The sequence below is a fragment of the Chrysemys picta genome, unplaced genomic scaffold, assembly GCF_011386835.1.
Source record: "Chrysemys picta bellii isolate R12L10 unplaced genomic scaffold, ASM1138683v2 scaf243, whole genome shotgun sequence".
Lineage (NCBI taxonomy): Eukaryota > Metazoa > Chordata > Testudines > Emydidae > Chrysemys > Chrysemys picta.
The window spans coordinates 42,043-63,736 of NW_027052950.1; the positions used below are offsets into that span (position 1 = coordinate 42,043).

The 21,694-nt window shown below is 55.4% G+C and overlaps 1 protein-coding gene across 1 annotated transcript; it reads right to left on the reverse strand.

The window, feature by feature from the left end:
- Window positions 1–862: 862 nt before the first annotated feature.
- On the reverse strand, window positions 863–16,574 carry LOC135978399 (maestro heat-like repeat-containing protein family member 1). The gene is made up of 10 exons (XM_065579343.1): window positions 16,121–16,574; window positions 15,060–15,160; window positions 13,336–13,452; window positions 11,997–12,076; window positions 10,471–10,591; window positions 9,762–9,848; window positions 7,405–7,509; window positions 6,100–6,229; window positions 2,261–2,367; window positions 863–1,129 (listed from the first exon to the last, which is right to left on the reverse strand). Exons 1-10 carry the CDS (start codon window positions 16,233–16,235, stop codon window positions 863–865), a joined length of 1,230 nt encoding a protein of 409 aa, XP_065435415.1. The 5' UTR covers window positions 16,236–16,574.
- Between the last annotated feature and the right edge of the window lie 5,120 nt (window positions 16,575–21,694).

Consider the following 21,694-nt stretch of genomic DNA (forward strand, 5'->3'; position numbering starts at 1 on the left):
CCATGAGGCCCCACCCCTGCCCCGCCTCTTCCCACCCCTTCCCTGCCCCCATTCCAACCCCTTCCCCGAAATCCCCACCCCAACTCCGCCCCCTCCCTGCCCCCAGGGGGGGCAGGAGGGGTGTGGGGTGTGGCAGGGGCTCAGGGCAGGGAGTTGGGGTGTGGGGTGCAGGAAGGGTGAGGGGTACTGCAGGGAGTCAGGGCAGGGGATTGGGGTGCAAGAGGGGTGCAGCAGGGGGCTCAGGGCAGTGGATTGGGGTGCAGGAGGAGTGCAAGGTTCGTCAGGTGGCTCAGGGAAGGGGGTTGGGGTGCAGGAGGGGTGTGGGGTGCGACAGGGGCTCAGGGCAGGGGGTCAGGGTGCGGCGGGGGCTCAGGGCAGTGGGTTGGGGTGCAGGAGGGCTGTGGCAGGGGGTCAGGGTGCAGGATGCGGCAAGGGCCTCAGGGCAGGGCGTTCGGCTGCAGGAGGAGTTCGGGGGGCGGGCTCTGGCCTGCCCTGCCCCGCCCCCGCGCTGCTCCGGGATGTATGTATTGCTGTTGCTTCAGGCACCGCCCCCAGCATCTCCCATTGGCCGGGAATGGGGAAACGCGGGCAATGGGAGCTGCTGGGGGCGGTGCCTGAAGCAACATCAACACACACAGCAATGTGCCCCCTCTTCCCCATGTTCCGGCCGCTTCCCGGCACGGCGCGGGGGCAGGGCAGGCAGGCAGGGAGTCTGCCCTGCCCCAGTGCACGTCGGGCCAGAGCCGCTCTAGGTAAACGCTGCGGGAGGGCAGGAGCGGGGGCTGCGAGGGGCTCGCGGGCTGCAGAAAATTACCTCGCGGGCCGCATGTGGCCCATGCGCCGTGTGTTTGAGACCCCTGACCTAGACTGACCCCCCCTCCCCCCCACATTGCACAAGCCAGAGACCTGCCCCCCAATAACACCTAGAGTCTCCCACGGATGGGCTCCCCCAGCAGGGTGTTCTCACTGCAGCTCTTACCCTCTCCAGCCTTGGGCCGGGGACCATCAGGATCTCATGCAGCATGTGCCTGGCCACCACCGAGTCATGGACGCTGGTATCTTTCATGCTATCAATAGCAGTGCAGAGGAAGTCCATGCGCTCGGATCCGTTGAAGTACTTCCCAAACATCTGAAACAAACCCGCCAGTGAAACCATTTTTGCTGCCCAGCGCGGTTCCAGTCAGTGGCCGAGCAGCCAGGACTGGCCCAGCCAGGAGTGCAGGCAAACCCCACTCTGCCGGGACAGGGCTGGGTTACTGCACCTGGGCAGCACAGTATCCAGTCAGCAATCAGGAACTGCCGTGCATGGCAGAGGCCAGCCGGGCAGTCCACGGGGGCACAATACTGCACAGCACGGATACACTCTCTAGTTCTCAGCAGGGGCTGGCACTGGTGCACAGATGCAATGATGCCTTTTGTTGCATTAATCTCTGGGGAAGCTCCCACCACGCCTGACAAGGAGCTGGGATCAGGTTTGGATGAGCCCCAGTGCATCTTGGGATGTGGCATGTAGGGAGGCATATTGGGCTGCATTAGTAGAAGCATTGCCAGCAGATTGAGGGAAGTGATTATTCCCCTCTATTCGGCACTGGTGAGTTCACATCCGGAGTATTGCATCCAGTTTTGGGCCCCCCACAAGAGAAAGGATGTGGACAAATCGGAGAGAGTCCAGCAGAGGGCAACGAAAATGATTAGGGGCCTGGGGCACATGACTTATGAGGAGAGACTGAGGGAACTAGGCTTATTTAGTCTGCAGAAGAGAAGAGTGAGGGGGGATTTGACAGCAGCCTTCAACTACCTGCAGGGGGTGGGGGGTTCCAAAGAGGATGGAGCTAGGCTGTTCTCAGTGGTGGCAGATGAGAGAACAAGGAGTAATGGTCTCAAGTTGCAGTGGGGAAGGTCTAGGTTGGATATTAGGAAAAATGATTTCACTAGGAGGGTGGGTGAAGCACTAGAATGGGTTATCTGGGGAGGTGGTGGAATCTCCATCCTTAGAGGTTTTTAAGGCCCGGCTTGACAAAGACCTGGCTGTGATGATTTAGTTGGGGTTGGTCCTGCTTTGAGCAGGGCGTTGGATTAGATGATCTCCTGAGGTCTATGATTCTATGAGGTAGAGTGGGCCATAGGCAGGGCTCTGACCCAGATGAATGGGCTCAGTCACACGCCTGGGTCTGTCCCTTCCCCCGACTCTTAGGGTGTTAATTTCTGACTCCTGATAACTCTGCGCACAACAATCCCGTGAAGCACTGACTGTACTTACCCATGTGATATCGCTGGTGTTGGTGAACAAGGTGTCCCAGGAGCCGTACAGGATTTGCTTGTCCTTGAGGAGCTGCCGATGCTCTTCACTGTTCGCCAGTGTCATAGCTATAAAGGGAAGGGTGTAACAGCTGACCTGTGTACAGTACTATAAAATCCCTCCTGGCCAGAGCCTCCAAAATCCTTTTCCCTGTAAAGGGTTAAGAAGCTCAGGTAACCTGGCTGGCATCTGACCCAAAGGACCAATAAGGGGACAAGATACTTTCAAATTTTGGCGGGGGGAAGGCTTTTGTTTGTGCTCTTTGTTTGGGAGTTCGTTCGCTCTTGGGACTGAGAGGGACCAGACATCAATCCAGGTTCTCCCCATCTTTCTAAACAAGTCTCTCATATTTCAAACTTGTAAGTAAAAAGCCAGGCAAGGCGTCTTAGTTTTACTTTGTTTTCTCAACTTGTAAATGTACCTTTTACTAGAGTGTTTATCTTTATTGCTATGCTTTGAACCTGAGGCTAGAGGGAGGTCCTCTGAGCTCTTTAAGTTTGATTACCCTGTAAAGTTATTTTCCATACTGATTTTACGGAGATGATTTTTACCTTTTTTCTTGAATTAAAAAGGTAATTAATTTCTTTTTAAGAACCTGATTGATTTTTCCTTGTTTTAAGATCCAAGGGGTTTGGATCTTGATCCACCAGGAGTTGGTGGGAGGAAGGAGGGGAATGGTTAATTTCTCCTTGTTTTAAGATCCAAGGGGTTTGGATCTGTATTCACCAGGGAATTGGTGAAGGTCTCTCAAGGCTATCCAGGGAAGGGAATTAGCTTTGGGATGGTGGCAGCGGACCAGACCTAAGCTGGTAGTTAAGCTTAGAAGTTTTCATGCAGGCCCCCACATTTGTACCCTAAAGTTCAGAGTGGGGAAGCAGCCTTGACAGCCACCATCATTGAGGCTGAGCCAGGGAGGGGAAACAGACAGCAGGCAATATAAATCAGATGTTCGGTTAGCAAATGGGAGTTTTGCAAGAAAGTTTAGAGAGGGTGTGTGAGAGACAAGTACATCTAACAACCATACTGTAAACTCAGGCCAATAACCCCCTCCCCAGAAACAAAACTAAACAAACTAACCCCCCTGGAAGAGTAAAAATAAACCAGGCAGAAGGGCAGCAGCAGCATGGGGCTCGCCAGTTGATTGCACTGAATGCAGCATGTATGATTACCAGCCCTATGGGCAGGTAGCATATGTGGGCATTTGGCCCAAGGAGCTACTGGCCCTCGGAGACCAGGAGGCCAGAGGGGCTGAACTGGTGGAGCCAAGGAAGGCAGCGAGGTACATAGAGGAGACTTTTAGGGACACAGTAGAGTGGTCCCACCCCCAGTCTGACAGCCTCTGTGCTGCTGAGGAGGGTGAAAGTTTCGGGGAAGGAGAACATCGAGCTAGAGCAGAGGGAGACGATCCCATAGTTGGGACCCACCTTCCAGATGAAGTCATGATGTCCTCTCAAATTGAGGTAGGAACCCCAGTTACAAAGAAAAGCCTGGTAATAATAATGGGGGATTCAATCAATAGACATATAAGCAGTTTGGTTTGTGATGGCTGGGAGAACCACATGGTAAATTGCCTGCCTGGTGCAAAGGTTGCAGCTCTCACGAGACATCCAGAAGACTTATGTGCCCTGTGGTATGTAATCTAGCGTTTAAATCGGCCTCTGTATGAGATAGCTAATGTGACAGTGAATTTTAAAAAAGTCTCCAGATGTGATCCCTGGTAAGCCTGACTTCAGTACCAGGCAAATTGTTGAAACTATAGGAAAGAACAGAATTATCAGACACGTCGGTGAACACAATTTGTTGGGGCAGAGTCAACATGGCTTTTGTAAAAGGAAATCATGCTTCACCAATCTACTAGAATTCTTTGAAGGGGTCAAAAAGAATGTGGAGAAGGGTGATCCAGTAGATATAGTGTCCTTGGACTCCTTTGACAGGGTCCCTCACCAAAGGCTCTTAACCAAAGGAAGATGTCATGGGATAAGAGGGAAGGTTCTCTCATGGGTCAGTGGTTAAAAGATAGGAAGCAAAGGACAGGAATAAATGGTCAGTTTTCACAGTGCTGAGAGGTAAACAGCAGGGTCCCCCCCAAGGATCTGTGTTGAGACCAGTGTAGTTCAACATAGTCATAAATGATCCAGAAAAAGGGGTAACCAGTGAGGTGGCAAAATTTGCAGATGATACAAAATGACTCAAGATCGTTAAATCCAAAGCAGACTGCAAAGAGCTACAAAGGGATGTCACAAAACTGAGGGACTGGACAACAAAATGGCAGATGAAATTCAATGTTGATAAATGCAAAGTAATGCACATTGGAAATCATAATCCCAACTATATATACAAAATTATGGGGTTTAAATTACCACTCAAGAAAGGTTTCAGAGTAGCAGCCGTGTTAGTCTGTATCCGTAAAAAGAAGAACAGGAGTACTTGTGGCACCTTAGAGACTAACAAATTTATTAGAGCATAAGCTTTTGTGGACTACAGCCCACTTCTTCGGATGCAGAAAGAGATTTTGGAGTCATCGTAAATAGTTCTCTGAAAACATCCACTCAACGTGCAGTGGCAGTTAAAAAAGCAAACAGAATGTTGGGAACCATTAGGAAAGGGATAGATAATAAAACAGAAAAATATCATAATGTCTCTATATAAATCCATGGTGCGCCCACACCTTGAATACTGCGTGCAGTTCTGGTCGCCCCATCTCAAAACAGATATACCAGAACTGTAAAAGGTGCAGAGAAGGGCGACAAAAATGATTAGGGGGATGGAACAGCTTCCATATGAGGAAGGATGAAAAAGACTGGGGGCAAGTCTACACTTCAAACACTGTATCGCCTGTCGGAGAATAACAGAGTTCTCACTCTTTTCGTTGGGTACAGCACACGCCGTAGCTGCACTGGCGCTGTAGCATTTAAGTGAAGATGTTCCTATGCCAACAAGCTCTTAATCCACCTCCCGGAGAGGCGCTAGCTAGGTCAGTGGGAGAGGTGCTCCTGCGACAGGGGTGTGGATTTTTCACACCCCTGAGCAATGTCGTTATAACAATATAGGTCTGTAGTATAGACCTGGGACCATTTAGTTTAGATAAGAGATGACTAACGGGGGATATGATAGAGGTCTATAAAATCATGACTGGTGTGAAGAAAGTGAATAGGAAAGTGTTATTTACCCCTGCACATAACACGAGAACTACGGGTCACTTTATGAAATGAATAGGCAGCAAGTTAAAAACGAACAGAAGAAGGTATCTCTGCACACAATGCACAGGCAACCTGTGGAAATTGTTGCCGTGGGATGTTGTGAAGGCTAAAAGTATAATTGGGTTCAAGATAATCAGGGCATGCAAACCCATACTCTGCATGTCCCTAAACCTCTGACTACCAGAAGCTGGGACTAGATGTCAGGGGATGGATCACTCAAAATTTCCCTGTTCAGTTCATTCCCTCTGAAGCATGAGGTACTGGCCACTATCAGAAGACACAATACTGGGCTAGATGAACCATTGGTCTGAGTCAGTATGTCCATTCTTATGTGAGTTATGAAGAGTAGCATATAGATAGGGGAAGCTAAAGACATCAGGGGAAACACCATGGCTTGCAGGACTAAGGATAATAAGGAGGTTTTTTTAAAAAAGTGATTTAGGAACAAAAGAAATCTTAGCAGTGGTGTAGGCTCATTACTAGATGGAGACTCTTTAAAAGGTTGCAGAAAAGGCAGAAGTGTTCAAGAAATATGTTTTCCATGTTTGGAAACCCCATGTTAGTGTATTTAGGAAGGACAAGGGTCTCCATGGCTCTTACATTTTAGCTGCAGCATGAAGGAGTAGAGGTGGTAAAATGCCTCCATAGACGATCGGCAGATCTCCTGCTCCGGATGGCACAGAGTGACACACGCCACCAGCTGGCCCAGGACTCTGAACTCCTCCGCTTCCTGATGGAGAGAGGGCGCAAAGGGAGTCACTCGCCCCTGCAGGCCTAGCGCAGCGTGTCCCCCTGGCATTGCCCTAGCAATGGGTTAGAACTGGGGGAGGCAGAGCCCAGTGCAGAGAGACTGGGGACAAGGAGAGCAGGAGGAGCCGTGGGGCCCATCACCAGGGGCTGAGGAAAGCTCAGCAGGGACGGGGAAATCTGGTCAGCAAAGTCAGCAAACCTTGCTCCCGAGTGGGGACCCGGGTAACGAATGAACTAACGTCCAGTCTCCATCTCAAGGGCAAGCGCCTAATCCCAGCCCCTTCTCCCACCCCCCACCCTCCATTGACCTCAGGCCCAGGAGCTTGGGGTCACCTTGGACTCCTCTGCTCTGCATCCCGCCTCTCTCACTCCATCCTGGAGTTCCCCAGAGTCCTCCCTTCCTGCGCCATCCCCAGCCTGCCGGCTCTCTCCCACCGGCTCTCTACTGCAGCCTTGTCCTCTCATCTCCCCCTCCTGCCAGACCTTCCCTTGCCCCTCCTGCAGCACCTGCGCTGGCTCCCTGCTCTTCCCCACCTCGCACCAAACCCCTTGCCCTCCTCTCCAGGGGTCTGCACAGCCTCCCCACACCCACTCCCCAGTGCTCTGGCTCCTTTGGTCCCTCCCATCCCTTTCGGTGTGTCCCCTCCCACCTCCCTCCTTCTGTTCAGCCTCTGGGGGCACATCATCCAAACGCCCCCCTCCAGCTGCCGAAGGGGAGGCCCTGACACAGGGGGGATGGAGCAGCTGGAGCAGCTAAATGGCCCTGAGCACCCAGAGCAGGGGGCGTTCTTCTGGCAGCCTGGCAGGAGCTGATGCCAAAGCATCCCACAGGCAACTGACAAAGGGGGTGAACAGACACCTGGGTTCAGAGGCTGCTCTCAGGGCCATCCTGTGTAAATGCACTGACCCTGTGGAGCAGACTTTGGTGCTAGGGGAACAGCGGGGAGAGTCCTTGGAGACAGAATTATGGGGCTCGACCCAAAGCCCACTGGAGTCAGAGGACAGACCCATCGACATCAGTGCTCAGTAGATTGGACTCCTACCGAGGATCTTGCTGAGTCACTATTCTAGGCCCGGGTTTTCCCTGCCAGGGAGCGCTGCACCGCGAGGCTGCTCAGTGCAGTTAGGAGGCGGCCAGGGTCACAGGCTGCTCACCTTGCATTCAGGTTGACAAGCCATGAATTTCATCAGGCAGGTGATCCTTTCCACTGCCCTCAGCCGCCCATGCACCTCCTTGGATGCGGTCCAGGGGAGCAGGGCCTGAGAGAAACAAATTGGGACAAATTGCTGAGGAGAAGTACCAAAAAATAGCACAAGCACATAGGGAGAAGATCAGAAAGCTGAAGGCAAAAATGAGTTCTAACTGGCAAGGGACATAAAAGACAATCAGAAGCAGCTCTATAAATGCATTCGGAGCAAGAGAAAGACAAAGGAAAGTGAGGGGCCACTACTCAGCAGGGAAGGAGAGCAAATAATGGATGACACAGACAAAGCCAAGGTGTTTAATGCCTTTTTTGCTTCAGTTTTCACTAAAAAGGTTAATGGCAACTAGATGCTTAACACAATATTAACAACGAGGGGGAAGGAATACAGGCCAGACTCGGGAGAGAACAGGTAAAAGACAATTTAGGACAGTTAGATGAATTCAAGCTGGCAGAGCCACATGATATTCACCCTAGATGGAGCTAGGCAAAGCAATCTCTGAACCGTTAGGAGGGCTGAGGTCCCAGAGGACTGGAGAAGGGCAGACACAGAACCTATCTTCAAAAAGGGGAACGAGGAGGCCTCAAGGAATTATAGACCTGTCAGCCTAACTTTGGTACCCAGAAAGATACTGAACAACTTATTAAACAGTTTGTAAGAACCTAGAGGAGATAATAGGGTGATAAGGAAGAGCACCATGGATTTGTCCAGAACAAACCATGCCAAACAAAGCTAATTTCCTTCTTTGACAGGGTTACTTGCCTAGTGGATGGAAGGAGGCAGTATATGATGATGTATATGAAGTTTAGTAAGGCTTTTGACACAGTTCCACAAGACATTCTCAGAAGCCAACTAAGCCAGTATGATCCAGATGAGATTACTATAAAGTGGGTGCACAACTGATGGAAAGACCATACTCAAAGAGGAGTTATCACTGACTCGCTGGCAAAGTGGAAGGGTGTCTCAAGTGGGGTTCCCCAGGGGTGTGCCTGGGTCCAGTACTAGTCAATATTTTCATTAAGAACTTGGTTAACGGAGAGGAGAGTATGCTTGTAAAGTTTGCAGATGACACCAAACTGGGAAGGGTTGCAAGCACTTTGGAGGACAGATTAGAATTCAAAATGAGCTTGCTAAATTGGAGAGTTGGTCTCAAGTCAACAAGATGAAATTCAGTCAAAACAAATGTGACGTAACGCACTTAGGAAGGAAAAATCAAATGCATAAAAACAAAGTGAGGGATAACCGGCTAGGTGGCAGTACTGCAGAAAAGGATCTGGGGGTTATCATGGGTCTCACACTGAATAGGAATCAACAGTGTGATGCTGTTGTGAAAAAGGGAAATGTCATTCTGAGGTGTATTAGCTTGTAGCACTGTGTCCAGTTCTGGGCACCACGCTTTAAGAAAGATGTGAACAAACTGGGGCCAGTCCAGAGGACAGCGACAAAAGTGCTCAGCGGTTTAGAAAACCTGACCTGTGAAGAAAGGTTGAACAAACTGGGCATTTTCGTCTTGAGAAGACGGAGGGGGCACCTGGTAACAGTCTTCAAATACGTTAAGGGCTGTTATACAGAGGATGGTGACAAATTATTCTCCATGTCCCCTGAAGGTAGGACAAGAAGTAATGGGCTTAATCTGCAGCAAGGGAGATTTAGGTTAAATATTAGGAAAAAGTCTAAGGGTGGCTAAGCACTGGAACAGGTGACCTAGGGAAGTGGTGGACTCCCCATCACGGAGGTTTTAAAAAACAGGCTGGACAAACACTCATCAGGGACGGTCTAGGAATGCTTGGCCCTGCCTCAGTGCAGGGGGTGGAGTAGATGACCTCTTGAGATCCCTTCCAGCCCTGCACTTCTGTGTTCCCTCTTCCCAGGCTCTGGAATCGAGGAGACCGAATCTCTGTCAAGGACATTTCCCTCTTTTTGGAGCACAAACCACCCACAGAATCTACTTCCTGTGGCCCCAGAACTAGAACGTTGGGGGAATCTCGCTCTGGGCTCTGGCCAGGTTGGTGGGGCCCATGGTGAACACAAATGAATGCCAGGGTCAGATGGGGGCTCAGTGGAAAACACGACAGATCCTGCACTCCTCCACCCCCACCCCGTGCAGACGTTTTTCAGATATAGCGGGGGCACTTGGCCCTCCAGCCCAAGAACCTTTGTATAGAACGTACTCTGAGGAGCCAAAGGCACCAGGGGGGGAGGGGAAGAGGAGGGGGAGTGTCCCATGCTTGTGATTAAATGGAGTCTTGGTCCCTGAGCCCCACCCCAGCTACAGGACTAGTCCCCTTCCTGCCCCCACGCCTCCAGACCTCCAAGATCTTCTCCACCACCAGAAGTCTGGGCTCCTGATTCTCACACGCCAAGGCCTTCAGCATCTGATCCATGGCTCTCAGAGTCTGTGTGCAGAGCAGAGGAGACACCAGAGCAAGTGGCGTTACCCAGCCAGGAGATGAACCAAGGCCCTGGCATGTGACACCCCCCAGGCCACGGCAGCACCTGGTATTCCAGCTCACCCACTCACTTGTACCCACAGGGGACCTACTGCAAACTCCTGGCAACAGGACACCACCTGCCTTTGCTGTCCCCAGAAAGGCCACTGCATGGAGTCTAACCCACTGGAAGAGTCAGAAAGGACTGCACATTTGGAGGGGAGATTTCCAGCCAAGCTTCGGTTCCTCTGGCCTGTGTGCGTCTGAAGCAGCCAATCACAGGCCTGTGCCCCCCGCCACGCACTGGGGATGAATGTGCTTGTGAAGGGAGTGTCTGTTCCCCACTAATTGTCGGTGCATGTGAAGGAGAAATGCCTACTACTGCTACCCTATGAGGGAGTTACTCCTTTATCTGCAGTGGTGGGGCCTGTGCTTTGGTGCTGCAGGTCCTGAGCTGAAGTCCTGCCGAGGAGCTGTGATTATTATACTCATGTGCCAGTGCCAGGTTACCCGGGGGACAGGTACACGAGCGACCGGCAGGATTCCCACTTGGTTTCGGGTGGCTCTGCGTGGCCGGTTTGGGGCTTACCTTGGTGTAGAGAGCAGCCTCCTCGCCCTGCATGGTCTCTGCTGGAGGCAGGGAGAAGACGCTGGAGAAGCAGGCTGTGAGCAGGCTGGATCGTTCCAGGTCCTGCAGCGGTGGCTTCACTCTGCTAAGAGAAGAAACACGTGCGGATTGGAGGGCTGAGGCGGGACTGACGCGCTAATGTTGGCGTCAGGCTCCCAGGACATGGAAACACCTGAGGGGGCTCCAACTGGTGGGTGGCAGACGAGAACAGGTCAGGGGGCGGTGGAGGGAGCTGGTGCTGCCTTCTCTCATACCAACAGGCAGGGACTTAGTGCAGTCTGCAGCTGTCTGCTGTGACCCCACCAGGACTCACCAGCTGGGGCAGAGAGCACTGCGCTTCGCCGAGAAATGACATCCCGCAAACGGCACGGACGGGAGACTAGAGCCTGCTGGCACCAAAGTGCCTCTGAACCAAGTGGCCACAGTGCAAAGGAGCCTGCCAGTCCTGTCCCGCTGGGGGCAAAGAGACTCTTCCACCACAGCTGTCTGCACTGCGGCTGCACAGTCCGGGCCAGCAGAGAGATGCTGCATCAGCCCGCAGCAGGGCAGAATCCAGGCAGGGATCCAAGCCCTGCCCCTTGCCCAGGGCTCTCAGCCTGCTGGACAGGGCACCCAGCTGTGTGCAGGGGGGGAGGAAGGTGGAGACAGCCCAGACAGCATTAACCTCTTCACCCCCACTGCCAGAGCATGGCCCCAGCACATGCAATGAGGTACCAGGTGACTACTTGCCCCCTGCAGGACAGAGCCACGCCCCTCGTGGCAGGTGGCAGCTACGCCCACTGCTGACGCAAATCACCTCCCTCCGCCCCAGCAGAGACAGGATCGTGGCCAATGCCGTCCCCTGCCCCGCTGTCAGGAAGCCAGTGCCCAGTGGGGAGAGCCGCTCCAGCGCCTGCCCTGCCTCCCCCTCCCATTCCTGGGGAACCTATTGAGCCACCAGCGAGAGCCCAGCTCCAGCCAGCAGCATCTGCCACCTCCGGACGCCTGATGGGCAGGCTTCTGGGAAGCTCAGAGCAGGGCACCAGCGGCGCTGAGAGAGAGCCCCCCATGGCACAGGCAGTGCCACGGGCCAGGGCTCAGCCTGCCCAACTTCTCAGCCACAGGGGGTCGCTGAGCTGCCGGTGTGACGCAGCTGGCACAGCTGGCAGTGACTTCGGTTGCTCCGCTCCAGCAGCACCCAACTGCCCCTCTCCCCCCAGAGCCATCTCCTGCGGGGTCCCAGAGGGGACCAGTCCTAACCCCCTCACTCCCTCCCCCACATCTTCCTATGGCCACGTGGAGAGGTCGCCAGGCACCGAAGAATCCTCCACCATCTACCCACTGGTGCCAGCCCACATGCACCAGCACCATCACCTGCTGCCACGTGCCCGGCGGAATCAGAAGATGGGGGAGGAGCAGAGGGGGGAATGCCCTGGAGAACTGGCCATGCCAAGAGGCTGGCGTGTCTGGCTGCACACAGCACTGGCTGGGCCGGGCAGGCTGGGTACCTCATCTCCATGATGATGAGCATCGCTTGCTGACGCACCATGTCGGTCAGGGAGTCGACGGACTCGTGCTGAAGCATCTCCTGGGGAGACAATGTGGGGAAATGCCAGCCAGGCTCCAAGCTCCTTCAAGGCTCCGACTGGGGAGCAAAGCGCAGGGCCTGCAACATGTGGGCTCGGCAGCCAGGTCGTCCTACTGTGGACTTGATGGTGTGCAGGGCTCCAGCCGGGGAGCGCAGTGCAGGGCCTGTGGTCAGTGCCCCAGTGTCACGCGCCAGTGCACTGAAAGGCTCCATCAGCATTAGCACCCAGGGACACCACCTGAGATCAGGCCCCCTTGTGCCCGGTGCTGCACACACACAGTGAGAGCCAGTCCCTGCCCCAGAGAACTCACGAGCTAACTAGAAGAGACAAGGCATGGAAGGGAAACTGAGGCACAGAGGGGGAAGTGACTTGCCCAAAGTCTTACTGCAGAACTGGGAGTAGAACCCAGGTGTGCTGAGCCCCAGCCCACTGGACCACCCACCAGCCCACGCTGTCCCACGTTCAGGGAAGGGAGGTGAGCTCTGGAAAGCTTTCTGCAGTGCTGGAGAGCAAAGACTTGCCAAATCTATGGAGCAGATTTGTTGCTAGTTCCCTAGTGGGCACTGACTGCAGAGTGTTGGGGCTCTGGGCAGGGAGACTGGCGTATACAGAGCGACCCGGTGACTTGGGAAGCTGGGTGCAAGGGAACAATCTACATTTCCATACAGTTCTATGTTTAGGAACAAAGAATGCAGGCCACACTCACAGCATGGGGGGCTCTAACCTGGGAAGCGGTGACTCTGGAAAAGACTTGGCAGTCAGGGTAATCAGCTGCCCATGAGCGCCCAGTGTGACGCTGGGGCCAAAAGGGCTAATGCCATCCTGGGATGTAGAAACAGGGCAAACTCCAGTTGTTAGAGAGGTTATTTTCCCTCTGTATTTGGCACTGGTGCGACCGCTGCTGGGATCCTGTGTCCAGGTCCGGTGCCCACAATTCAAGGAGAATGTTGATAAATTGGAGAGGGGTCAGAGAAGAGCCACAAGAGTGATTGGAGGATTGGGAAACATGCCTGACAGTGAGAGACTCAAGGAGCTCAATTAGTTCAGCTGAACGAAGGGAAGGTTACAGGGTGACTTGATGACAGTCTGTAAGTACCTACACGGGGAGCAAATATTTGATAATGGGCTCTTCAGTCTAACAGACAAACGTCTAACACGATCCAATGATTGGTAGCTCAAGTTAGACAAATCTGCAGAAATCTCCAGGCCAATCACTAAACCCGCCAGGTAACACAGCCCCAGTGTGTGTTTTACTCACCGTTATCTTCTCCACTAGCAGGGCTTTGCGGTCCATATTTTTTTCTGGGCTCCATGCCACGATGTCTATGACGAGGTTGAGGATGGAATTCAAAAAATTCATTTTCTGGGCCTCGTCCTACGCCCCGCAGAGATGAGACACAAACAGGAAGGTTAGCGTGGAAAGGAGCTGCCAGTGGGATAGATGTTAGAAAGCTTCCCCCCAGTGCTGCTCAGGCTTTGATATGCCGAGTGGCAGAAGGCCATTCATCTGGTAACAGGAGTGACTATCTGGGGAGGGCAGGGCAGCTCTGTGTGAAACCGGACTAGAGAGGGAGCAGATCTCACGGGGTAGGTGTCCAAAGAGGAACTGCAACATGGGGGCTAGGCAGCCAGACAGTGTTACTGGGGGCTTGACAGAGTGGGAGGAACAGCTGGGTGGGACACCCTGACACCCCAATATTCGCCACTGTCATGTCATTAGGACATGTTTTGTACAAAGTACGTATTGTAAGGTATCATTCTAAAAGTCTTTATCTGCTAGACATTAATGTCTCATTGGATTGTATGTGCTATCGTTGTATGTGAAATTATGAAGTTCAGCTATGTCTGTGTTCCTGAAACACGTTGTGAGGTTCAAAACAGCCTTTCAGGTACAACAGTAAAAACGCCAAACAATGGCTTATTGAGGAAATGCACATAAGCAGCAGGGTTAGCCCAGGAACTGTCCACAATAGAAACCTCTCCGAGAGAACGCTACACAATGGGAACCATTGGACCCAGGTCACAGCAAAAGAGTTTTCCAGCGGGTGGGAAGAGGAGATAAAAGGGGAACAATGACATCGGGGGGGGACCTCACGCTCCCTGCAATAAGACACATGGAAACACCTGAGGGACAAAGATTGAACTATGAGAAGTGATGGTGCCAGGCTGGAGAGAGATTCCTAGCCTGTGTAAGAAAACCTGGGAAATCCAAGCTGCAAAGCCAAGGCAGCTTGTCCCTTAAGAATCTGCCCACCTGTTTATCACTCAGGGTGAGAATTTGCTCATGTAGAGCCTATCTATCCAGTGTGGAAAGCTTAGTTTGCGTGTTGTGTTTATTTACTAATGCAATCTGCTTTGTACCGTTTGCTATCTCTTATAACCACTTACAAGCTACCTCTTGTAGTTAATAATCTTATTGCTTGTTTATACCATAACCCAGTTTGTGCAATTAGCAACTGGGGGGAGGGGCAAAGAGTTGTGCATACCTCTCTCCACATGGAGGGAGGGGGCGAATTTCATAAAACCTTTGGGTCTGTACTCCAAAGGAGGTGGGCACCAGAGTACTGGGACAAGCCCTTTCACCTGAGTCTTCCCAGAGCTGATCTCAGTGTCTGTGTCTTTCTGCAGCTGGGCGTGGCCCTGCCTGAGTGTATGGCTGGAAGAGGCTTGTGAGCCTAGCCCAGCAAGACGAGGTAAAGGGGGCCCAGGCTGGCAGAACAGGTGGGCTCGGTGGTAGCCCGGTACAGCAGGTGGCACCTCAAAGGGGGGCAACCCGTCACACTAGGGACTGTAACTCAAGACGGGACTTTTTAAAATGCTGTAGTTTAAACAGGAATTATTTGGGGGCAGGTCCCTGGCCTGTGTTATACAGGAGGTCACAGTGGTTCCGTCTGGCCTTAGAATCCATGCATCATCTGGAGAAGGGCAGATGTGCATGTGGACAGGGCACTAGCTGACAGGTCAGAGGAGGGCTCTTGGTACCTGGTCATTGCCCTTCAGAAAGGAGTCTATGCATTCCAGGGCCTCTCTCTCCTTCCAGTTGTGCCCCTTAAAGCAGGCGGTGCTACATGGCCATGGTGAATCTGATCAAAGACAGAGCAGTGGTAATACCTGGGTCTGCCAAGCTGCAGTCTGGGTGACAGAGATCTTAGAGAAAACCCTTGCCCCCACTCCCGCCCCAGCAGGGGAGCAGGGTCTGGCACAGCGATCCCTGGCTTCCCCACCTCTTTGCTGCCCAGCCCAGCAAAGACCCAGTCGGAGCCCTGGTTCCCAGCGGCCACCCCACTTCCCCGCCCAGCATGCAGGCTCAGTCTGGGGATTTGGGGAGCGCCACACCTGGAAGGAGGGACGATGTCAGGCCATGAGGGGTGTCCCCACTCTCCGGCCCATTGCTGGAGGGGGCGGAGGGACTGGGAGTGAATCGGTCTGGTCCTTGCAGCAGGAGAGAGAACTGCTGCCCAGTCTGCATGGGATATGGGGACCCAGGGCCTGCCCGTTCTGCTTGTTCTGACTGCCTCTCCTGCCACCAACAATCAGCCAGAGGCACTGGGCTCCCATCGTCAACACTCCCCCCAAATGCCCTGTGCTGCGACATGCGACAAAGGAGCCAACAGATGGGGCTGCAACATCAGGGAGCATCTTACGCTCTGGCCGGCGCCCTGCAATCCTAGGCTTTAACAACCCACCGTGCACCAAGCATCCCCTTCGACTGGTGGAAAACATCCTCCGACCCAGCAGCGTGACAGATCGGGGTGGGCGATTCAGTCAGTCTCCACCTGATGCTTCTGCCGCTATGCCCCGATCAGCTTTAGTGGCTGCAGCTGCTGCCAGCAGGAGGGGCCATTCCCCCCTGCCTGGGTTTTCCTGTCTCTCCATCTCGTGGCAACCCAGAGCAGTACAAGGTCTATGGAGTCTTCTCCCCACAATGACACCCTAGTCTTGCCCCCCCAACCCCCACAGGGGCCAAGTCCCACCCCAATGCAGGGCCATGGCCCCAGCCATTTTTGCAGCCCCCTCCGCCCACCCAGAAGGCGCCCACTCACCGGGATGGCGCGCACACTGCTGCTGCTGCCATTCCCTCCTCTGCCGACTCTTCCCTGGGGGAGGTTTTGTCTCCTCCCAGGCACGCCTGGGCTCTGGGCGGCCCTCCTCAGCCATCCTACAAGAAGCCAGGACAAGGCATTGCTTGTGAGTGACGAGAGGCGATTGCCCCGTTCAGCATCAGGGCCAGCCCAGTTATTTCTGTCCCACCAGCACCTACAGATGCCAGCTGAGCTCAGGGCCCTGTTGCACCAGGTGCTGCAGACAATCGCTGGGCTGGAGGGCTCAGACTCTAACTAGCCAAGGCAGCCAGCAGGGAAACAAGGGAAGGGATGTGCTCAAAGTCACCCAGGATTAGAACCCAGGTGTCTGAACTCCCAGGCCAGCAGCCCATCCCACAGGCCAAACGGCCTCCTCTGGGTCACTCCCACCTCTCCTTCTCCTGGTTCACAAGCTGCACAGCAGACAGGCTGGATCCAACCACTCAGGATTCTTCCTGCCCAATGAAATGACCCTGATCCCTTCCCCAAGGAATATTGGGGCCGTGGCAGTTCGCAGGTGGGCGAGGCCAGCGGGGTGGGGGAGGTGGGGCGGGCTCGTGAGCAGCAGGAGTTGCTCAGACACACCCGTGAAGGGGCAGGAGCAGAAGGCAGGAGAGCGGCAGGGAGGCTGGTACCTTCTCATGCAACCTCGGTGTGGCTGGCGATGCAATGGAAAAGCAGAGGCGGGCAATAGAAGATTCTCCTACCTGGAGTCAGGAGTGGGCAGAAGCTGGCGTGTATATGGGCCACCCACTTTCTGCTGCCGGTGGCGGAGCTGAAATGGCTGGTTCAGCTTTCCCAGCGGCACGTGCCAGCTCTCGCTCTGCCAGAGCCAAGCCTGGCAGTGAGGGGATGAGGCTGTGCCAGCCAGCAGGGGGCGTGTCACAATGGGCAGGCGAGTCACAAGCCAGTCAATGTGTGACTGCCCAGCCCTGGGCTGCCCCAGCCCAGACTAGTTCTGGCCTCGCCGGGGCTTTAGAGCCTCTCCTTCCCCACCGGGGTCATGGGAGGCACCTTCCGCTCCCCACAGTCACAGACTTTAGGCCAGAAGGGACCGCTCAGGTCATCTAGTCCCAGCTTCTGCGGACCCCAGGCCACAGCCCCTCCCCGCGTCCATACAGCTGGAGCCGGGGGCGGGGGGGAGGTCTCCAGATCCCCGAGTGGGAGAATCAGTTCCATCCCGGTTCCTCCTCCTTGTGACAGCGCAGAACAGGGGTTCCCGAACGCTCCCCTCCCCCAGCTCCCAGCCCACGGGGGTGGCTCTTTGTGCTTGCCCAAGCTGTTGGGCGCCTTGGCCGTAGGATGTAAAATGGCCCCATCTCTGCTTCCCCTCCCACCGCGGCAACAACACAGAAACTGCTTTCATAGCACCCCCCCCCCCCCGCCCCCGCCCAACTGAGTCTCAGGCCTTGCTAGCCGCTCAGTGCCATGGCAGCCCCAGGAGACGATTGCTGCGGGAGTCTCGGCTCAGGGGGAGGCAGTGACTCCTAGAAGCAGGGAGAGCAGCAGCACCATAGATCAGGGAGGTCTGGCAATGCCAGTGGCTGGCTGGAGTCTGACAGCCCAGGCACCCAGAGCAGACAGTCAAAGGCCAAACCCCTCTCACCACCAGTTCTGTAGCTCCCCCTTGCCTTTGGTGTGTCTTAGGCACCATCCTGGCCCTCATCCCCATGGCATCAGAGCACTGTCCAACCTCGATTGCATTTATTCTAACCTCCCCCTGCAGGGCAGGGCCTGGCTGCTACCTCCACTGAACAGACAGGAAACTGCAGCACAGAGGGAATAAGGGATTTGCCCGAGGCCACACAGAGCATCTGTGGCAGAGCTGGGAATTGACTATGGGTCTCCTGGGTCTCAGGCTGGCACCTTCTCTTCCAACCTCCTGCCCCCTTTGCCCCTGGTTCAGTGTGAGCTGTGAGAGCTCTCTGGGGCACAGGAGCTGGCTGGTGCCCAGATGGAACTACATTGCCTATTGCACATATCTCGCTTTTCCCAAACATTGAGTCTGCTGCTACAACCATACCAGGGCCCGCCAGGATCCTTGCAGCTGGTCAGTGCTAAGTTTTGAACTGTGCTAAGTAGGGAAGACAAACTAGATCTTCCATCACTAGCGCAGCTCTGTGTTACTGGGGACTCACTGCTGGCTCAACCCAACCAGCCCTCCTCACACGGAGCCTGTAAATCCTCCAGCCCTGCTGTTCTCCTTTGTATTTCGGCAGTGCCCAGAGGGCTCAGTCCCGGATCAGGGCCCTGCAGTGCTAGACATTGTACACACACAGCCCGATTCCCCCCACGCTTGGTCTCCTGAATGGCTCCTGCCCCAAGGAGGGACGGCTCTATTCCTCACCCAATGTCTCCTGCTGGCAGAGATGCTCTGAGAGACGTCTACGCTCTGGGTCTCTGGGCTTCCCGGGCTGGGAGGCAAGCGTGGCTGTCTCCGGGCGGTTCTGCTGACTCTCCAGCAGCTGCACTTCAGGTGTCCTAATGCAGCCCTAGTCCTCTCCAGTGCTCAGGGGCACTGTCCTGGCATCGGACTGTCCTGATAAATAGAACAATGGCTCCTGGCACCCTGAGAATTCCTGTTCCCCTGGCAACCTCAGTGCCATTTCCTATGGAAGTGATGGTGTCAGCAAAGGTGATGGAGGTGGTCAGGCCTAGTGGTTGGAGCTGGACTCAGGGGGCGGGGCAGGGCATGGGTGGAGCAAGGCCGGAGCGAGACCAGGGCTGGAGTAGGACTAGGAACAGGGCTGGAGCAGGCTCAGCCTGTTGCCAATGTCAGGCAGGAGCGAGTTCCTGGCCCTGGAGTGATGTTGAACAGACTGAGCTGCTGCTGTGAGACTGATATACCTGCTCTGGGAGACACAAGGCCAGTTCCTGGCTTGTGGATTAGCTGGAGCCCAGCACAGGAGGGAATCAGCACCTTACAGATGGCTCCCGGGACGCTTGGCTCCCGGCCCTCTGGGTATTGACATGCCAGGTGCAGGGGGCAAGGTGCAGCGCCAGGGAGGAGATTGGGGAGGCAGGAGCACTGAGGTGGGGCTGAGCGGGCAGGTGCTGAGGAGCTGCGGCCGGCTGGCCAGCAGAGAGGAGGAGCAGCAGCTCGGCTCTGGAGGGCCCAGCTGCAGCTCCACACAGGGCGCTGCCAGAGCCTGGCAGGCGGCTGGCTGAAGTGGCACTTTGTGATCTGGCACGGGCGGGAGCTAGCTCCCCACAGCTGAACGCTCCGCAGCACCGGTGGATTCAGATCCAAACCAGGATCTGGCTCCAAATTCACAGCTGGCCCCTTCCCCCGATCTGGAGCAGCTCGCACCGTCTGGGGGTGGTTGATTTCACAAGAGAGGGGGCTTCCCACAGACTCTCCAACTCCCTCACTGTGAGGAAGTGGGACTGTTCTTAATGTTTCCTCTGAATACTGTAGGGGTGCCTCAGCTTCCCCTATGCATTTCTTAAGTCTCTAGGTGTGGGGATAAAGGCCAGTGTGCAGAAATGGCCAACACTCTGTCTCCTGGCAACTAATGGCCGGGCCCTTCCCCCCTGCAAGGGGATAGCTAAAGGTGTTGGAGAACAAAGAGATCAGGTGACCTCCTGGCCCGGGAAAGACACAAAGGCCAGAGAAAGGGGCTGGAGAGTTTCAGTTTGGAGCTGGCTGGGGACGAGGAGTGAAGTGCAGATGTGGGTGTCTGGCTCACTGCCCCCCAAAATGGACCCAGCTGAGGGGTCCTGTTCTCTGTACCTACAAGCTGTTTTAGACCGTGTTTCTATCATCTAATAAACCTCTGTTTTACTGGCTGGCTAAGAGTCACGTCTGACTGCGAAGTGGGGGTGCAGGACTCTCTGGCTTCCCCAGGACCCCACCTGGGCGGACTCGCTGTGGGAAGTGCAAGGAGGGGCAGAGGATGCTGAATGCTCCAAGGTCAGACCCAGGAAGGTGAAAGCCCTTTGAGTTTCTGGCCCAGAAGACAGTCTGCTCACAGAGAGGAGACTTCACCAGAGTCCTGAGTGGCTTCATAGGGAGCAGCTCCAGAGCATTGTCTGGGGACTCCATGACACACACCTCTCATGCTTCTTCCCATTTGCCTTTAATCACCCCCACATGGCCCATGTTGGTCACCAGCTACCTCCCTGTCTGGACCCTTACCTGGCCCCATCATGGCAGTGGCTGAGCACGCGGGTGTTGTTGTATTTAGGCTCTCAACCCCCCGCATGGAGCAGGGACCTGTTCTCCCTAGTTTGCTGAGGCCCAGAGCGACAGGGACTCACCTGATCTCACACAGAAGACTTACAGCAGAGCTGGGAACTGAACACCGCTCTCTTGAATTCCAGCCCAATGCCTCATCTACCAGCCTGTGTCGCCTTCCCGTGCCCTGCCACCAGCCCCGCCAAACCCTCCTCCCTGTCTCCGTTAGGGTGACCAGACGTCCCGATTTTATCGGGACAGTCCCGATTTTAGGGGACTTGTCCCGCGTCCCGACCTTACATCGGTCGGGACGCACTTTGTCCCGATATCGGGGGGACCGCGGCACTGCTCACGTCTTCTTCCGGGCCCTGGGGCAGTGCAGTTGAGTTTCTGCTGGGCTGGCCGGCCGGCAGACGCCTGCAGAGTGCTGCAGCCCCACTCCCCAGGCACGCACAAAGGCAGGGGCGGGGCTTGTAGGCACCAGCAACGAGCCCCCCCGCCCCTCAACCTGACCCGTGCCGGAGCTACGCAGACAGGAGCCAGAGGGACGCTCCCTCCTCCTCCCGCTGCCAGCCCTGTGAACATGGCTGCAGCACGGCCCCGCTTCTCCCTCCTGCTCCTCGCCCTAGTTGCCCTGCTCCTGCCCGCACAGTGGCCCCTCTGCTTGGCCGCCAAGCATCTGGACCGGTGCTTCGCTGAGTGCAAGCGCTGCACCGACCCAGAGTGCAGCAGTAAGTGGGTGCGGGGTGCTGGGGTCCCCGGACGGGACCTGCCTGCTGGATCCTGAGGCTAGCACTGCGGGGGGGCTGTGCCAGGCAGGCTCTGGGAGGGAGGACGGGGGGGGTCCGATGCTGCTCTGGGTAGCCCGTGCGGGATGGGATGATGATGGTGCAGGGACGGGAGACCCATGGGGAGGCCGGGGTGTAGGCAGTGCTCTCGGGGCCGGCCCTCGGGCAGGGCCATGGGGCCGCACTTGTGGGCACCGCGATCCGGCCATGAACCGGATGTTTTTCCGTCCCTTTAAAGGGCCAGTAGCCCAGCGTCCTGTCGGGCGGGTTCTCCCACACGTCCCGGTCCAGCCCCAGTGCGGGATGTGAGGGGAGGCGTGTGTTTGGTCATCGGCTCCCCAGCCCCATCTGCAGCGTTGGTACGTTCCAAGCGGAGCGGGAGGGGAGGCAGTTGGCCGAGAGCGGGTGGAGGGAGGGGGCTGGGGGACGTGGCCTGAGCGCACCCTCTGGTGCTGGGGGGGGGGGTCAGGCGCGCACAGGGGAGGGGCTTGTTCCCCTCCCCCCCCCCCCCCCCCCCCCCCGCGTCCTGATTTTTCACTTCTGTCATCTGGTCACCCTAGTCTCCGTCCC

What these genes read in the sequence shown, in the direction of transcription:
- LOC135978399 (XM_065579343.1), bottom strand. Translation starts at nt 16,235, where the DNA reads ATGGCTGAGGAGGGCCGCCCAGAGCCCAGGCGTGCCTGGGAGGAGACA. An exon ending in TTCTGAAGGGCAATGACCAG is followed by an intron (nt 13,453 to 15,059) that starts GTACCAAGAGCC and finishes TGCGGGGCGTAG; the next exon opens with GACGAGGCCCAGAAAATGAA. An exon ending in TGGTGGAGAAGATCTTGGAG is followed by an intron (nt 7,510 to 9,761) that starts GTCTGGAGGCGT and finishes TGTTTCTCTCAG; the next exon opens with GCCCTGCTCCCCTGGACCGC.